Source organism: Typopeltis vanoorti, chromosome 24, assembly GCF_054136105.1.
Source record: "Typopeltis vanoorti isolate ZY-2024b chromosome 24, IOZ_Tvanoo_1.0, whole genome shotgun sequence".
Classification (NCBI taxonomy): Eukaryota; Metazoa; Arthropoda; class Arachnida; order Uropygi; family Thelyphonidae; genus Typopeltis; species Typopeltis vanoorti.
In genome coordinates, this window is record NC_143572.1 from 49,636,035 (window position 1) to 49,652,685 (window position 16,651).

The following is a 16,651-nucleotide window of genomic DNA, read 5'->3' on the forward strand; positions in this document are numbered from 1 at the left end:
TCAGAGGTCAGGCCAACAATTGTGGTAGCGGTTGGTCAGTGTCTTTAACGAACCAGTTTGATTGTAGTATAGCTTGTTTCTTGTGTATATTTGTACGCTCCAGAAGATGACCTTGACATAAAGGTCGAAACGTCGAATTGTAGATTTTAGTTATATTAAACTAAAGTTTTTATTCAAACACGGTAGTTGTCTCCATAATTTTCAAAAATGCATTCGGATCACCGTGCAAGCCTAAAAGAAAAGCAGAAATGTATCTTATCAACCTTTCCTCACATTCGACATTCCAGACATCAGAAACTCAGTTGCCTTTGGACCCTTTCCAACATATCTTTGTCCTTTTGAAAACTAGGTGACCAAATCTGTGCACAGTAGTCATGTGGCCCAATCAAAGCCTTATATAATGGAACAAGAATCTCCTTACTTCTACAAGTCAGTGTCCTCTCAATCATTCCCAGAATTCTTTGTGTTGTCCTCGCAATTTTTGCAATGTGTTCCCTCAATTTCAGATCCTTATCCACTATTACCCCAAGATCTCTTATTTCCTCCACCTCCAACAATATATCCCAGCCAAGCATAAATTCTCCATCCCATCTTTGTTTCCCAAATTTTAAAACCTTGCATTTTGCAACATCGAACTTGCATCCCCTTTCCTGTGCCACTCAATGTATTCGAGTCTTCTTGTAAAGCCACAACATCTTCTCTACTCTTCATAGTTCATCTCAACTTTGCATCATCTGCAAACAACTGAATATCCCCATTCCTCTGAGGCACACCACTTCTGACTTTCCTCTTCCAGGATATAGCTTCCCCTTACACAACTTGCTGATGCTTATCAGATAGCCAGTCTCCAATCCAATGCACTAATCTAATATCCAACCCCATCTGCTCTAGTTTGACTATCAAAAGCCTTTGCAAAATCTAAGTATACTGCTGTGTATTCTGCTCCTCTCTTCTGCCCAACGAAGTCACCACCTTATCATAATAAGTAAGTAGGTTACTAAAACATGACCTCCCTTTAGCAAATCCATGCTGTCCATCAAAGATAATACCATTGTTGCAAGTTTATTTTGCACTTGGTTAGACTATAATAAATTTAGTTTAATCCTTTATCCAAATGTAAGCAAACAAAGTTTGCACCTGAAAATATCTTCAGGACTGAGGTAAGGTGGTACATCCCTTGGCAACTCGTAGCAAATGTGGACCAAGCTCTCATCACTCCTTGTCTCAGTATCTCCCATAATGCAAAGCACATCTTGCAGACAACATGTATACTGCTATGCATTAAGGGATGGGCCACTACCCAGACTGGTTTCGGACTTTATTGAGGTCTCGTCAGTGGGAGGTAGACCCAGAGTGGTGATACTAAGGCAGAAGCAATGGAAAGGTCTTATCCACGTATACGAGTTGCCAACTGGTGTACCACCTTATTATTAAATTACTCTGGATTTAGAGAAAGATGTTGCAAGTTTATTTTGCACTTGGTTAGACTATAATAAATTTAGTTTAATCCTTTATCCAAGTGTAAGCAAACAAAGTTTGCGCCTGAAAATATCTTCAGGACTGAGGTAAGGTGGTACATCCCTTGGCAACTCGTAGCAAAGGTGGACCAAGCTCTCATCACTCCTTATCTCATTATCTCCCATAATGCAAAACACATCTCCTTGCGGACATGTATACTGCTGTGCATTAAGGAAAGGGCCACTACCCAGACCGGTTTCGACCTTTATTGAAGTCTCGTCAGTGGGAGGCAGACCCAGAGTGGTGATACTAAGGCAGAAGCAATGGGGAGGTCATATCCACCTATACAGTGTACATGTCTGCAAGGAGATGTGCTTTGCGTTATGGGAGATACTGAGACAAGGAGTGATGAGAGCTTGGTCCACCTTTGCTACGAGTTGCCAAGGGATGTATCACTTTACCTCAGTCCTGAAGATATTTTCAAGTGCAAACTTTGTTTGCTTACACTTGGATAAAGGATTAAATTAAATGTATTATAATACCATTGTTGTCGACCCAATTCTGGATCCTAGTTCTCACCAGCTTCTCCAACAATTTAACCATAACACCTGATATGCAGATAGACCTATAATTTGATGCCTGAGTTCTATCACCTCCCTTATGAAGTGGCACAATCTTACCCTCCTTCCATTCCTTTGGAATTTGACCCAGTGCAAGACTCATATTAAAAAGATATGTCAAGGCACATTGTCAACTCCTTGGCAGATTCCATCAGAATATGTGGTGATATATTATCAAGTTTGCTCAATTCCCCAGACACCTCTTGCTGACTTATAGTCAGTCTCTCCTCCCCATCATCAACTTATTCTCAATCTCTTCGTGTTTTCACATTCACAAGAATGAAAGACATTTATGACCTGCTCATTAAGTATCTCCACTATATCTTCCATAGAAGTTATCCTTATACCATTTTCTCCACCCAATGTCATCTGTCCATAATCTTTTTTTTTTATTATTATTATTATTTTTTTTTTGCTAGCTACATATTAAAAGAACTCCCTAGGATTCTTTTTGGCTTCATTAACTAACTGCTGCTTATACTTTTTATACTTCACTTTTGCTACCCTTACCAGCCAAGTCCAACGTAGTTCCTATTGAATTCCATAGTTCCTGTGCTCATTTAGTCAGATCTGTTCTTTCAGTTTATTTAGAGTATATCAGTTTAAAAAGCATGGCATATTGCAGACACCAGGATGATCTTAATAATGGAAAGGCCCTTTTGGTGAGCTGACAACGGCTGATTTTTGATATAGTTTAAAGGATGCATGTGCATTGTATCTTTTAAGAACATATGAAAGTTTTTCTGAGGTTTACCCAGATGTATGGATGGAAATAGATGTTTTCTATTTTAAGTTTGGATGAACTGAATTTATGGGATGGATAGAAAGTTTAGTATAGGCCACTCTATGGTAAACAACATTACATGATACACAATCTACACTATGCCATCTACTCCTTCACATCACACTGCATTTTATTTATTATTTTTATTTATTTATTTGTTTTTTTGTTATCTAATCAGTTCTCCTGTTTTGCAGGGGGGGAAAAAAGACTGCCTTCTCTATTAAACTGACTAACTAACCTGCACTTGAAAATGTGCATATAAAGAATGTCAGCACACATAATGAGAAATGAACCCTCATCTTTTCCAAACAGCACATGTCCCATAAATTCTTCTAACTATGCTACAGAGGTGCTCATCTCATGAGAGTTTAAATTATTATTATGATATGGAAACCTTCATGGAATCTGAAGACTCACTGTAGGAAGTCCCTCACTTACTATTCAATATCTCTTCTTAAAATAGATTCAATGACAAATCATTGACTACTGCAGCTGCAACTCACTCTGCTCGTTTACTATTCTGCAAGCAAAAAAATATAATCCACACTTTTACATAACCTTCAGTGGGTAAACTTTTGTTCGCTTCTGTCCTGTCCTATTATGTAATGGAATATTTCTCTTTCTACCCACAATGTCTTCTGACTCCATGGTAATAATAATAATTATATAGTAATAATTCTTCTGTCAGTTTTTCTTCTTTTCTGTTAATACTTCTCATGTTGATGATTCTTATTGGCAGTTCTGTTAATGTTACATTTCTTCCAGTAGCTGACTATTCACTATTTGCTCCCTGCTTTCTTGATGAAAACAGAGGGAGCCTTAGCCTTCTTTAACTGGGAAATCACCCAGTTAAAGAAGGCATTCCCAGTTAAAGAATATTATGCAGGCTGGGAAATCACCCAGCCTGCATAACATTTCATCTTGTTGTATGATCATTGTTTTTCCTGCCAAGTCCCAAATTGCCAGTCTATTCTTATTTGTTCAGTATCCAGGCAGGATGGATACGTCCTTCATATAGTGCACCTACTGATGAGCTGCACTATATGAAGGTGAGATTACATTAGTCCAATGTTGGACGTTGTCTAATTCTCACCTTATGGGTTTTTTTCTGGTTTTTACTGTCCCATACATAAAAAATAATATATATAAATTCATTTTACTAATAATTTATCTTTAAACTTAGAAACACTTTTATTTTTATTAAAGTTCCCTGTTTATTAATATTATTCCAGACATTGGACATATACAGTTTTGGTACAGTGATATTTCATACTGTAATAATGATTGTTACTCTGAAGGTAAGTTTCCTTTCAAGGTGCTTCTAATGTTTACATATAACATAATTGTGAATTATATAAAAAGACAGAAATGTTTTGTAATAATTAAATGATATTTGTGTAATTTTTCAGACAAAAATGACAGTTATGCTTATCCTATACATCTCTTGAATTTGATGATGATGATGGTATTATGCATCAGATCTATTTAGATAAATTTTATCACTTGTGAGACCACTCTGCTTATTAGAGGCATGAAGTGATTTGAAAAGCACCTACTCTACAACTCTCTGTCTCCACTCAATCCACCAACTACAGCAAACCTCATCATCTACACCACCACCACTAATATTTTCACAGACAATCAGAAACACCGATGCCCACGTCAGTATTCGAACCCACAGCCTTTTCGCTGGAGAGCAGATACACTAACCACTTGGCTAACCAGGCCGGCAATATATATGTGAACTACAAGGCAAGTGATTATGACATGCTTAGGCGGAAGCTTGAAGCTGTGCAATGGCATAAAACCCTGCAAGGGAAGGATGGTAGTAGTGCATGGGAGATAGTTAAGGGTCATCTAGAGGAGCAATATTAAATTATATACCTAAGGTAAAGAGAATTAATCAGGTAGGAGTTAGATGGAAGTAATATTATTAAGCATGTGCTAAAGAAAAAGAAAGTTCTGTGGAGATTATATAAGATGAAAGGTGACCAGCAAATGCATGAACAATATAAAGGTCAGGCAAGAAAGGTGACCAGTATGGCAAGGTAGGCACAGATTACAAGAAGAAACTAGCCAAGCAGGCCAAAGGAAATCCCAAGTACTTCTTTTGCTACTTGCTAAGTAAAAGGAGAATGATTATAGAGGTATAACCTTAATGAATGCTAATGATCACAATGTGACAGAAACAGATAAAATAGTTACTGAGTGACTAGTTTGCAAGGGTATATCATACAAGTGGCATTAATGCTCTGACATATGTGACAGAGACTTATAGAGTGACAGCTGAGTTGGATAAAGGAAATGGTTATGCAATGATTCTACTGGATTTTGCAAAGGCATTTGACTGGAACTCTTTTATGCAAATTAGAACAAATGGAGATGTATTTGACATTGACTATGCAGATAAGATAGTGGCTGTTGGACTGATATCAAAAAGTAGTATACAGAGGAGCAGAATCCAGGCAAAGGCTGGTGACTGGTGATGTGCTACAAGGTTAAGTGATAGGACTTCTACTGTTTAATTTGCACATAAAGGATATAGGAAATAACTTGAAAGGAAATATTAAGTTGTTTGCTGATGTTGCAAAATTATATAGAGTAAAATGAATCAAGGTGATGTTGAGAGCTTGCAGAATGATTTAAATAGGCAAACAATAATGGGTGTCAGTGTAATGTCGAGATATCTAAAGTTATGCATTTTGGGATAAATAGATTACAAGCTATGTACAATATTGATGGAACTGTGCTCCAGGAAATAGATAAAGCTAGAGATTTAGGAGTGGTAGTAGATAGAGAGTTGAAGTTTAGAGGACATATTGCTAAGTTGCTAAGGTAGCTCATAAGATTGCTTTGCTATTGAAGAACATAGTAATAAGTAGAGATAGGGAAGTTGTTATTCCTCTTTCTAAGGCCTTGATATGTCTTCATCTGTATTACTGTGCTCAGGTCTGGTCTCCTAGATTTCCTGAGGATGAGGAAGTGGTGGAGAGGATTCAGAGGCAAGCAACCAAGATGGTGACTTGTCTGTGGAACGTTCCCTATGACAATAGATTGAGGGTGTGTGGACTACAGAAGTTGGTTGATAGGCAAAAAAAAAAAAAAAAAAAGAGGAAATATGATAGAAACATTTAAGGTACTTAAATAGCTTTCTAGGGATTGATGCAGGGGAAATGTTTCAGTACTTGGCTAGAGGGTGCAGAACAAGAGGTCATCCCTGAAAATTGAGTAAAAGTGTGATTAGTAGGGTCATGAGGATTATATTTTTAGCTTGGAGAGTTGTGAATGCCAGAGTCAGTTGTTAGCCCTTTCTCTGTTAATGGGCTCAAGGAGAGGTATAACAGATTGTGTGGATAGTTTGAGTCTCCCACAATGAGTCTTCGGACTATGTGGAGATGCCCTAATAATAATAATAAACATGATATAAATATCATGTTTATTATTATTATCTGGGCATCTCTGTATTGGATGGAACACGTTCAAAGAATGAAAACAGAAAGATTACCAAAACAAGGCTTCAAGTACAAACCATTAGGAAAAAGAAAACCAGGATGTCCTCTTAAACGATTCAATGATGACTTCTAAGGCCGGAACAGGCCATGCTAGGCCTAAATCCTTGATTCGCATGATGATGATGATAATGATGATATAAATATCCTGCAGGATGTTTGATTTAAATATACTGACAGTATTGGAAAAGGATAACAATAACCAGGTTAATGTGGCAAATGTGAGGTTATGCACTTTGGAAAATAAGGATTACAAACTGTTTGTTACAGTTGAATTGGACTACAAGAAATTGGTGGGTCTAGGGACTTATGGTGAACAAGAAATTGATGTTCAGAGGACATATGGCAGAAGTGGGCAGAATCAATCAAATGAACACTTAGATATTAAAGAACACTGACAGAGATAAGGAAGCTATATTATTCTTCTTTATAAGGCTTTGATGTGGTCAGACTACTTTGCACAGATTTGATCACCTGAGCTTTTGATAGCTGTGGACATATTGTAGAGAAAGCGATTCAGAATAAAGTGATAAAGATGATGAATTAGGAATGCTACCTTTAATTATGGAGTGAAGATTTTGAGTTACAAAATTCATTTGAAAGGCAGCAAAGAGACAATATAATATTAATATATATGTTATTAAAAGAGGTTTTATAAGATAGATACAGCAGAAAATTTTCAGCAACAGAAGGGTGAGTCTCCCTTAGAAATTACTAATATTTATTGCCACTTCCATGGGGGTTCAAAAGACTCATTGCATACATTTGTACTTTCGCTCAAAAAAGATCCACAAACTTTAAAAAAAGATCGTTGAGCCTTAAAACCGTTCACGGTTTCCACTTTTCAGCCAATCTCCATGCCAAAAACCTGTTCCTCACTCTCTTGCTTACACCATCCTTACACACCTTCTAAGGACAAACTCTTTTTCCACCCTTTTCTCCCTCTCCTCTGTATTAAATCTAGTATCCACACACACACATACGTGTGCTGCACACACACACACAGTCTCCTTCTTACAAGGCTCTGTAGGTGCAGAGCCTTGGGAATAGAAGTCAACTATCTTCATATCCCACATTCCAGATATTCAACACTAACTTAGTGAATTTTCTCTGGACACTCTCTACAATATCTTTATCCCCTTGAAAATCAAATGAACAGACAATAATCCATATGAAGCCTGATCAAGGCCTAATACAAGGGAACAATAACTTCTTGAGCTCACTGACATAATCTGTAGTATAATAAATTTAGTTTAATCCTTTATCCAAGTGTGTGCAAACAAAGTTTGCACCTGAAAGTATCTTCAGGACTGGGATAAAGTGGTAAAACACCAGGCAACTCCTTGCAAAGGTGGAGCAAGCTACCAACACTCCTATCTCAGTATCTCCCATAATGCAAAACACATCTCCTTGCGGATATGTATAATGTTATGCATTAAGGGAAGGGCCACTACCCAGACTAGTTGCCCGGTGTTGTACCACTTTACCCCAGTCCTGAAGATACTTTCAGGTGCAAACTTTGTTTGCACATACTTGGATAAAGGATTAAACTAAATTTATTATAGTCTGACCAAGTGAAAAATAAACTTTCAACATCTTTCTCTAAATCCAGAGTAATTTAATAAAAAGGTGGCACACCGTTTGGCAGCTCCTATAGGAGGGGATGACAGTGCTAATGCTTCTGCCTGGTATCTTCACTTGTGCCTGGCTTCCACTGAAGAGACCTCAGTAAAGGTCGAAACTAGTCTGGGTAGTGGACCTTCCCTTAATGCATAACATTATACATATCCGCAAGGAGATGTGTTTTGCATTATGGGAGATACTGAGATAGGAGTGTTGGTAGCTTGCTCCACCTTTGCAAGGAGTTGCCCGGTGTTGTACCACTTTACCCCAGTCCTGATGATACTTTCAGGCTCAAACTTTGTTTGCACACACACACACACACACACTTGGATAAAGGATTAAACTAAATTTATTATAGTCTGACCAAGTGAAAAATAAACTTTCATAATCTGTAGTATTCTCACAGTTTTTGCAATGATCCTCCTAACCTATAAATCTCTCTCCACCATCATCACCACTCCCAAATCTCTCATCTCTTCCATCTCCTTCAAAATTTTCCGATTAATTAAATACACTACATCTCATTCTTGTCTACAGAATTTCAAGACCTTACACTTTGCAATGTTAACTTAATAGCTCCACTCACTTGCCCACACACAGTCTATTCTGTTCCACTCTACTTCTCCTTGGTCTACCTAACTTTACATCTTCTGCAAACTCTACATATCTTCAGTTAAGCCTGACCCAGTATCATTAAGATTCAAGTTAAAAAATAATGCTCCTAAAACAGACCTCTGCAGCACACTACTAGTGACTTGATTCTTTTGGGACACTACAATGCCATACATAGTCTACTAATATCTAACAGGCCAGTCACCTATTCAAGTCACTAGTGTCTTATCCAGTCCCATTCATTTCAGTTTAGTTACCATCTTATTGTGTGACATTCTTCAAAGGCTTTTGAAAACCAATTATACCAGTGTATATTATGCATCTCTCTTATCCAATGAAGTAGTCAGCTTGTTGTAGTACATTGCTAAAACATGATCTCTCTTTTCTGAATCCTAACCTTTGCCAACCTCTCCAACACTTTAACTACAAAATCAGATATATAGACCAGCCTATGATTTGTAGCCTCCGTCTAATCTCCCCATTTGTGAAATGGAATAGTTTTATTTTCACTCCTTTGGGACTTGCCACATTGCAAAACTTACCTTAAACAGCTATTTCTTCAAGATGATTGATGATATGTTGTCACATCCTGCTGCTTTTAACATCAAGTTTACTTAATTCCTCATATACTAGTCCTCTAACTATGGTGGAGGAGGACTATTTACTGAGATAGTCCATAAGGTCTGCAATCTAAGAGGTAGAATGATAGGATAATTAAAACATTAGACATGAGGAAGAAATGAGCAAGAGAGTTAGCTGTGATTGTGGGAAGAAATGATCTAAGTGGATATAAGAATGTTGTGATAGTGACTATCAGGATGCTGTTGAGCAGACTGAAAGATAACAGTGTAGCAGGAAAGGTTGTCAGTGTGTTGCTGAGGTATGACAATGATAAGTTGAGATGGAGAGCCAAAATCAGAAATGGTATGCTAGCAGAGCTGTGTGAGGAGAAGGGAGTACAGTTTGTATATGTATGACATGTGTTTGAGGGAAGAATGAAATTATACAGGCATGATGAGTTGCATTTGAATGGCTTTGGGAGTAGTGTACTGGTGAAAGTGTTGCTGGATGGAGTATAGTGTGTGATACTTGCAAGAAATCAGAAGAAAGAGATGAAGGGAAAAATCAGGAGCATGGTATTGAAGAAACAGAGGTGCTTGGCAGTGGAAACAGTAGCAGTGGGAGAGATGAAGAAAGAATGAGAATGCAAGAGGAACAGGGAAAGGGGGAAGAGCCTGGGTAGACAGGGAAACATGGCATAGGGAGAGTAGATGTTGAAAGTGGCAGTGAATGTGTGTGTGTGTGTGTGTGTGTGTGTGTGTGTGTGTGTGTGTGTGTGTGTGTGTGTGTGTGTGTGTGTGTGTGTGTGTGTGTGTGTGTGTGTGTGTGTGTGTGTGAAGATGGAGTATATTGCGATGTGGAAGTTGAGACTCAGCAGATATGTGTTAAGTGGTTATAAAGGTAATTAGGCAGATGTGGTGGAGAAATCACAACCACCAAGTGACTTGGATAAGGCTGGTTATAGACCTAAAAAGAATTACTGTGTTTGTTTATAAATACCATAAGTATCAGAAATAAGAGATGAAATGGTTTCATTATTTGAGTTTATTTGCCCCAAAATCATTGGAATAAGTGAAACATGGCTAAATGAAGATGATATTCTAAGAATAGAAATGGAAGGATACAGTATTTTTTGCAAGGATAAAAAGATAGGAAAAAAAGGAGGGGGAGTGCTGCTGATGATAGCAGGGGAATTATGGTAGACATGAAAGAGGGAAATAGTGGCAATGGTTATGAGGCAGTGTGGTGTAACGTGGAGGTTGACAGGAAGGTATATTTAGTTGGATGTTGCTATAGGCCTGGGAATGTGGAGATTGATGAAGAAATGTATAAACAACTTAGGTTAGTTAACAAAAGAAGGGTGATTGGTATAAATTGCAGGAATATGATGCTCCCAAGTCAGTGCAACTGTGTCTTATGTGGCTGCAAGAAGGGAACTGACTGAGTTTGAAAGAGGTGATAGGATACCATGTTGCAGTCCTATCTTTTCAGCAAATTGTTGACAAATTGGACCATTCCAGGTCAATAATCAATGATACCATACTGAGATAGGAGTTAACTGAATGTGACCATAGGATGCTATGAAGGATGATATGTAAAAACTGCCTTTCATTGGCTGACACATTGAATGCAGAGTTCCAGGCATCAACTGGAACATGAATCTGCACAAAAACATTCAGAACCGAGGCTCGCAATATGCAAGCCCCACATTACTCAAACCAACATTCAGCATCATCTTCAGTGGTGCAAAGAGCATGTACAGTGTGATTGGAAAGATGTGTTATGGATCGATGAATCACACTACACTCTACCCAGCAGATGTGGTAGATGCCTAGTGAACATCTCTTACCAGAGTGCATAACCCTACTATGTAATTCAGAGATGGCAGTGTGATGGTATGGTTGTGTTTTTCCTGGTTTGGCTTTGGACCAAAACAGGAAAAACACCTTGTGGTGCCATGAACATTGAACTCTGAGAATATCTGAACATTCTGGACTTGTGACATTTCTGTGGAACTGACCATTCTCTATCAAGAAGATAATGCACTGTGTCATAAAACTTCTGCTGCTGTAACTGCATGGTTTATGGACACAGACGCGACACACTTGACAGGCATCCACAGAGCCCTGATCTCAATCTTGTTGAAAATCTGTGGGATGAAATGGAGTGTTGGGTGAGGTCAAGGGACATGCCCAACAACAGTGCAAGCCAAAAACAGATCGGTTCTGAATGTTTTTGTGCAGATTCATGTTCTAGTTGATGCCTGGAACTCTGCATTCACTGTGTGTGTGTGTGTGTGTGTGTGTGTGTGTGTGTGTGTGTGTGTGTGTGTGTGGTATGGTATGGTAGAGGAGGGACTACCAATATATCAATATACCACTTCATCTGCTAATGTCATCCTCTGATAATCATTCTTTCTTCTACTTGCAACATATCAAAGAATTCTCTTGGATTTTTCTTAACTTGATTGTCTAATTTCTCTTGTATTTTGCTTTAGCTGTTTTTACCATGTCTTCTTTCTAGCTTGCTCTTTGTACTTTCATGTACTACATAATCATAATCTTTCCTTTCATAATCACCAGCTTTCATAGTTCCACAAATATTCTTTCCTCACAGAAATTCTCATATGACTAGCCAAAGCCTAGTTGATCATCTTATGGTCATATATACCAGCAGAAGATAGATTGGATATTCTATTCATAATTACATCCTCTGATGAAATGGTTAGATCTAGGACTCTCAGCCCTCATGCTCCCTGTTATATACCAGCTAAAATCATCCCTCAAGAAATTCATTCTCCTTATTTCCTGTCTCTTAATTTTAGTCAGTATTGCCATAATTAAAACATCCGCAATGATCAACTTTCTCATGATCGCTAAGCAAATCTTCTTATAGGGTCTCTTCATCTCTATATTTCCTGGCTTATAACATCCAGCTAAATATCTCATTCTATCCATGTGTTATGGCTTAAATGCTTAGAGGAACTCATGTTGGAGACTTAATTGAATGAAACAGCACTGAGAAAGGATTAGCAATACTGTTTAATTATTCCAATATTTTGTCTTAGTCAAAAGGGTATCTTCAGGGGGTACAGTATAAGACGTAGCTCACACACACTCAAAGGTTGCTGGAAAATATATCCAACATGGACAAAAGATGAGTCCTAACTAGATGGGGTGCTCCTCCTTTGTGGGCACCAGCTGGCAGTTTCTTCTTTTTTTTTTTTTTTTTTTTTTCCCCAAATTGTAGCCATTTAATACAAAGGTGTGTAAATATAAAGAAGCCATTAGACAGACATATATTCTTAATACCTGTGAATACAATAGAAAACAGATATCATTCTCAGAGATAGCTCTACCTACAGATCTTTAGATTTTGATCCCACTAAATCTCAGATCAAAAAATGAAAAAGTCCTCTCACAAAAAAGTTTCTTCCTGGCCTCCTGAAATCACACACACACACAAAAAAAATTAAACCCTTTAGTTGTCATTTCATCCCCACCTCTCCTAGATATATGACTTACCTAAAATCCACACTGACCTGGTTGGCCAGGTCACCTGTGTTCGAATCCCGCTGCAAGCATGAATGTTTGTGATTGTCTTACCTTGTATACTGCTATAGCCTTTGATAGCACAGTATGACCTTTTTCTGTCTTTGGATCATTAAAATCATAATCAACTGAAATCCATAAACTCAGTTATTCTGTAAGATCAATAGTTGACACTACAGATTCCTCCAGTTATAAATTACCCAAACAAAATTGGCTTTTTCTCTTACTCCCCTTACTATCCATACCACATCTTGCATAAAAACCTCTGTGCATTTTTGAAACTTCTATTGAAAATCTAATTGTTAATAATATAGATATCTTAGTCAGCTTTGACATCATGTCACTGTTCACCAACAATCTCTCAAATGATACCCTATCACCTTATCATAAAGTTTTTCCTCTTAATATCATAGATCTATTCATTTGAAATCCGTTCCAGATATTTTTCTTGGAAGAACAAAATTTATTATTATTATTATTATTCAGGCCTCCATGGAGTCAAGAGACTTATCGTGGTAGGACCTTCCTAGGAAACACAGTCTTTCATGCCACTCCTTGAACTCATTGACCGTTCTTGCTTTCACCACTCTATCAAGCAATGCACCATGGTTCAACACCCTCCACATAAAGAAACCACTCCTCACTCTCTTGCTCACAGCTTCCTTTTGTAATTTTCAGGGATGGCCCCCTATCATCGCTCCTTCCCACTGTTCCACCAAGTTCAACAACTTCCCAGTATCAACCCTGTAACTGCCTCTCAACAGTTTAAAATTCTCGATCACATCACCTCTCCTTCTTCTATTCACCAAACTCTGCAGTCCACATTCCTTCATCTGATCCTCATAACTAACATTGCCACAGTCCTGAAACCATCTTTGTTATCTGCCTCTGTACACTTCCCACATTTAATTTATCCCCCTTCAAATCCTGGGGACCAAATTTGAGAACAATAGTCTAAGTGTGGTCTGATCAGAGTCTTATACAACAGAATGATAACTCTTTTATCACTGCAAGTCAGTGTCTTTCTCAGTATTGCAGCAATCCTCTGGGTTACCTTCACCACCTTTGCAATATCCTCCCTGAATTTCAGTTTTCTATCAATCTTCATCCCCAGATCTGCATACTCAATCCTCCAATTGAGTATGCAGCCTCCCATCGATGTATCCCAAACTTCAAGACTTTACATTTTGCTGCATTAAACTGACACCACCCCCATTAATTTGCCCATCTGTCCAGTTTATTCAAATCCTCTTGCAGGGCTGCCACATCTTCACTATTACTAATAATCCTACCCAGCTTCACATCATCTGCAAATAACTGAATATCCCCTTGCAATCCATTGACAATGTCACTGATATAAAGGTTAAACAATATAGGTCCCAGTACTGAGCCCTGTGGAACCCCACTTCTAACCTTCTGCCTCCTTGATATTGCAACATCATACACAACTCTCTGATACCTATCATACAGCCAATCCTGAATCCAGTTGACTAACCTGACATCTAAACCCATGTGCTGTAACTTAAGTATCAGCTTATCATGTGGTACCCTATCAAATGACTTACTTTTGACTTATCTAGGTGCTGTCAGCCCTATGTGACTTTTGGCCTCAAGCACCACATGACACCACTGGGCACGGTTCTCTGCGACTATCCACCATGTTTCGGTCTCCAGTCCGACAGTCTGCAGGTCCTCCTCCTCCTCCTCCTGAACCACCCATCTCCTTCTCAGTCTCCCTGGCGGCCTTCCTGATCGAGGTCAGGCCTCCCACACTTGTCTCACAGTCCTTTCAGGCCCATACAGTGCAGGTGCCCCAGCTACTGAAGATGCCGAGCTCGCAGCTCCATCAAGACATCTGCTGAGTTGTACAAAGCATGTATGGCAGCATTAGACCACCTCCTCCAGACTCCGTATGCATGACCTCCCTCCATAGATATGTTGTAACATCTTGTTCTCAAATACTCTCAGGTGGTCAGCTTGCCTCACCGTGAGAGTCCATGCTTCAGCACCGTAGAGGAGAACAGGTCTAATCAGAGTCTTGTATAGTCTCACCTTTGTAGTCCAAGACAGTATACGCAAGGCAAAAAGGAGACGCACTTGGTAGTAGGCCACATTAGCTGCATTCACCCGACTCTGGACATCAGCTTCAACTTCGTTGTCTTCAGTCACGATACAAAATAACGTCACCTTCTCAAACTGAGCAGCATGGCGACTCATGAAAAGGTACTTCGTCTTCTCAGCGTTTATCTTCAGGCCAACGTCTTCCAGCTTCCTCAATGGCAGTAACCAGTGCCACTGCATCGTCCTGTTGATGTGCAATGACGTTCAAGTCGTCTGCATAGCCAAGAATCCTAACTTTCACCCCCATGTCAACTACATCCACCACTTGCTGTGTACTTCTAATTACTTTTTCCAGCACTAAATTGAAGAGTATCGGAGAAAGCCCATCAGCCTGCTTCACGCCGGTCTGTACTTGAAACGGGTCCGACAGTCACCTTCTGCTTTTACTCTTGCTCTCGAGCCAGACACACATACCTGCACCATTTTTTGAAGTTTTTGAGAAATTCCCAGCTCTTCTAATAACCTGCCACATTTTTGGGCATATAATTGAATCATTAGCTTTAGAAAAGTCTATGAAAATATTATGAACTTCCCAGTTATATTCCCAGCACTTTTCAAAAACTTGGCCCAGCGTTAAGAGTTGGTCTATTGTGGAACGGTTCCTCCTGAATCCCGTCTGGTAATCACCAAGACACTCTTCTGCATATGGTGTGAGGCACATTAGCATGATGTTAGATAGCACCTTGTAGCCTGTTGTCAGCAGTGAGATACCCCTATAATTGTCGCATTGAGACTTATCTCCTTTCTTATATACAGGGATGATCAGCGACTCCTTCCACTCGTCCGGCAGCTGTTTTTCTTGCCAGAGCAACAAGATGAGCCGGTGTAACTGCTCCAGCAGGACGTCACCGCAATTCTTCAGATGTTCTGCTGGAATGCAGTCCACTCCTGGAGCCTTATTATTTTTCAGCATGCAGACAGCACGAGCAATCTCACTAAGCATCTGCTCTTCAATATATGGTTCAGCAGTTTGGTAAGGAGTATAGTTCTCCAGTATTGACATTCAGCAAGTTCTCAAAATATCTATGGCATTGTGCGAGGGTGTCTTTGGAGTTTGTTAGAAGATTTCCACTCTCATCTCTTATGGTTGCCACTTGTGTCTGGGCACCTTGCATTGCTTTGATCGTCCGATACATTTCCCGCCAATTATTCATCACTCTATTTCTCTCTATGCTGGCCACCTTCTCATTAAGATACTTTCGCCTTTCCCTGCGTAGACATGTATTTACCGCTCTTCTCACCCTCTCATATGCAGCCTTCTTCCAGCTGTCCGCTAGGTAGTTCAATAGTGCTTCCCTTCGTTTCACTACAGCTTCTTCACACTCTCTATTTAACCATGCCTTTCTTCTTCTCTTTCTCTTTTCCACAGTTTTCGAGGCAGCTGATATGACCGTATTTTTGATGGTGTTCCATATCCCATCCGGATCACCCTCCTCCCGTAGCTCCTCAAAAGGTTCTGTAGCTCTAACTGGAAAGCCCACTTGCCTTCCGCTGTTTTCAACTTGTCCAAATCCCATGCAGGTCATGTGGTAGGACATGAAGGCTTCTGAACCGTGATTCTGTGCCAGAAATCGTAGGCTACCAGATAGTGGGCACTATCTCCATCTGCTCCTCTGAAACTCCTCACGTCCGAATGGAGCTGTGGTGATGTCGATACAATAGTACATGGTCTATAGTTAGCTGTTCTACCATCTGGCGATCTCCTTTGTGGATGTCTTTATGTGCGAAAATAGTGCTCCTTACAAAAAATCCCATGGCTGAGGCAAAACTCACAAGTTGGATCCCGTTATCGTTGCACTCCTCATGTAGGCT

General features: G+C 39.3%; 1 protein-coding gene across 5 annotated transcripts in view; it reads left to right on the forward strand.

Moving 5' to 3' along the window:
- Nucleotides 1-16,651, forward strand: part of LOC150093183 (phospholipid-transporting ATPase IF-like) — a 799,705-nt gene that overhangs the window by 627,356 nt on the left and 155,698 nt on the right. For 4 of the 5 annotated variants that reach the window (XM_090413774.1, XM_090413778.1, XM_090413775.1 and 1 more), the window contains one exon: nucleotides 4,095-4,160. The exons of the other annotated variant lie outside the window; for it this stretch is intronic. In XM_090413774.1, the coding sequence (XP_090269900.1) occupies nucleotides 4,095-4,160 (66 nt within the window). The remainder of the gene's footprint in view (nucleotides 1-4,094; nucleotides 4,161-16,651) is intronic. 5 annotated transcript variants of the gene reach the window in all.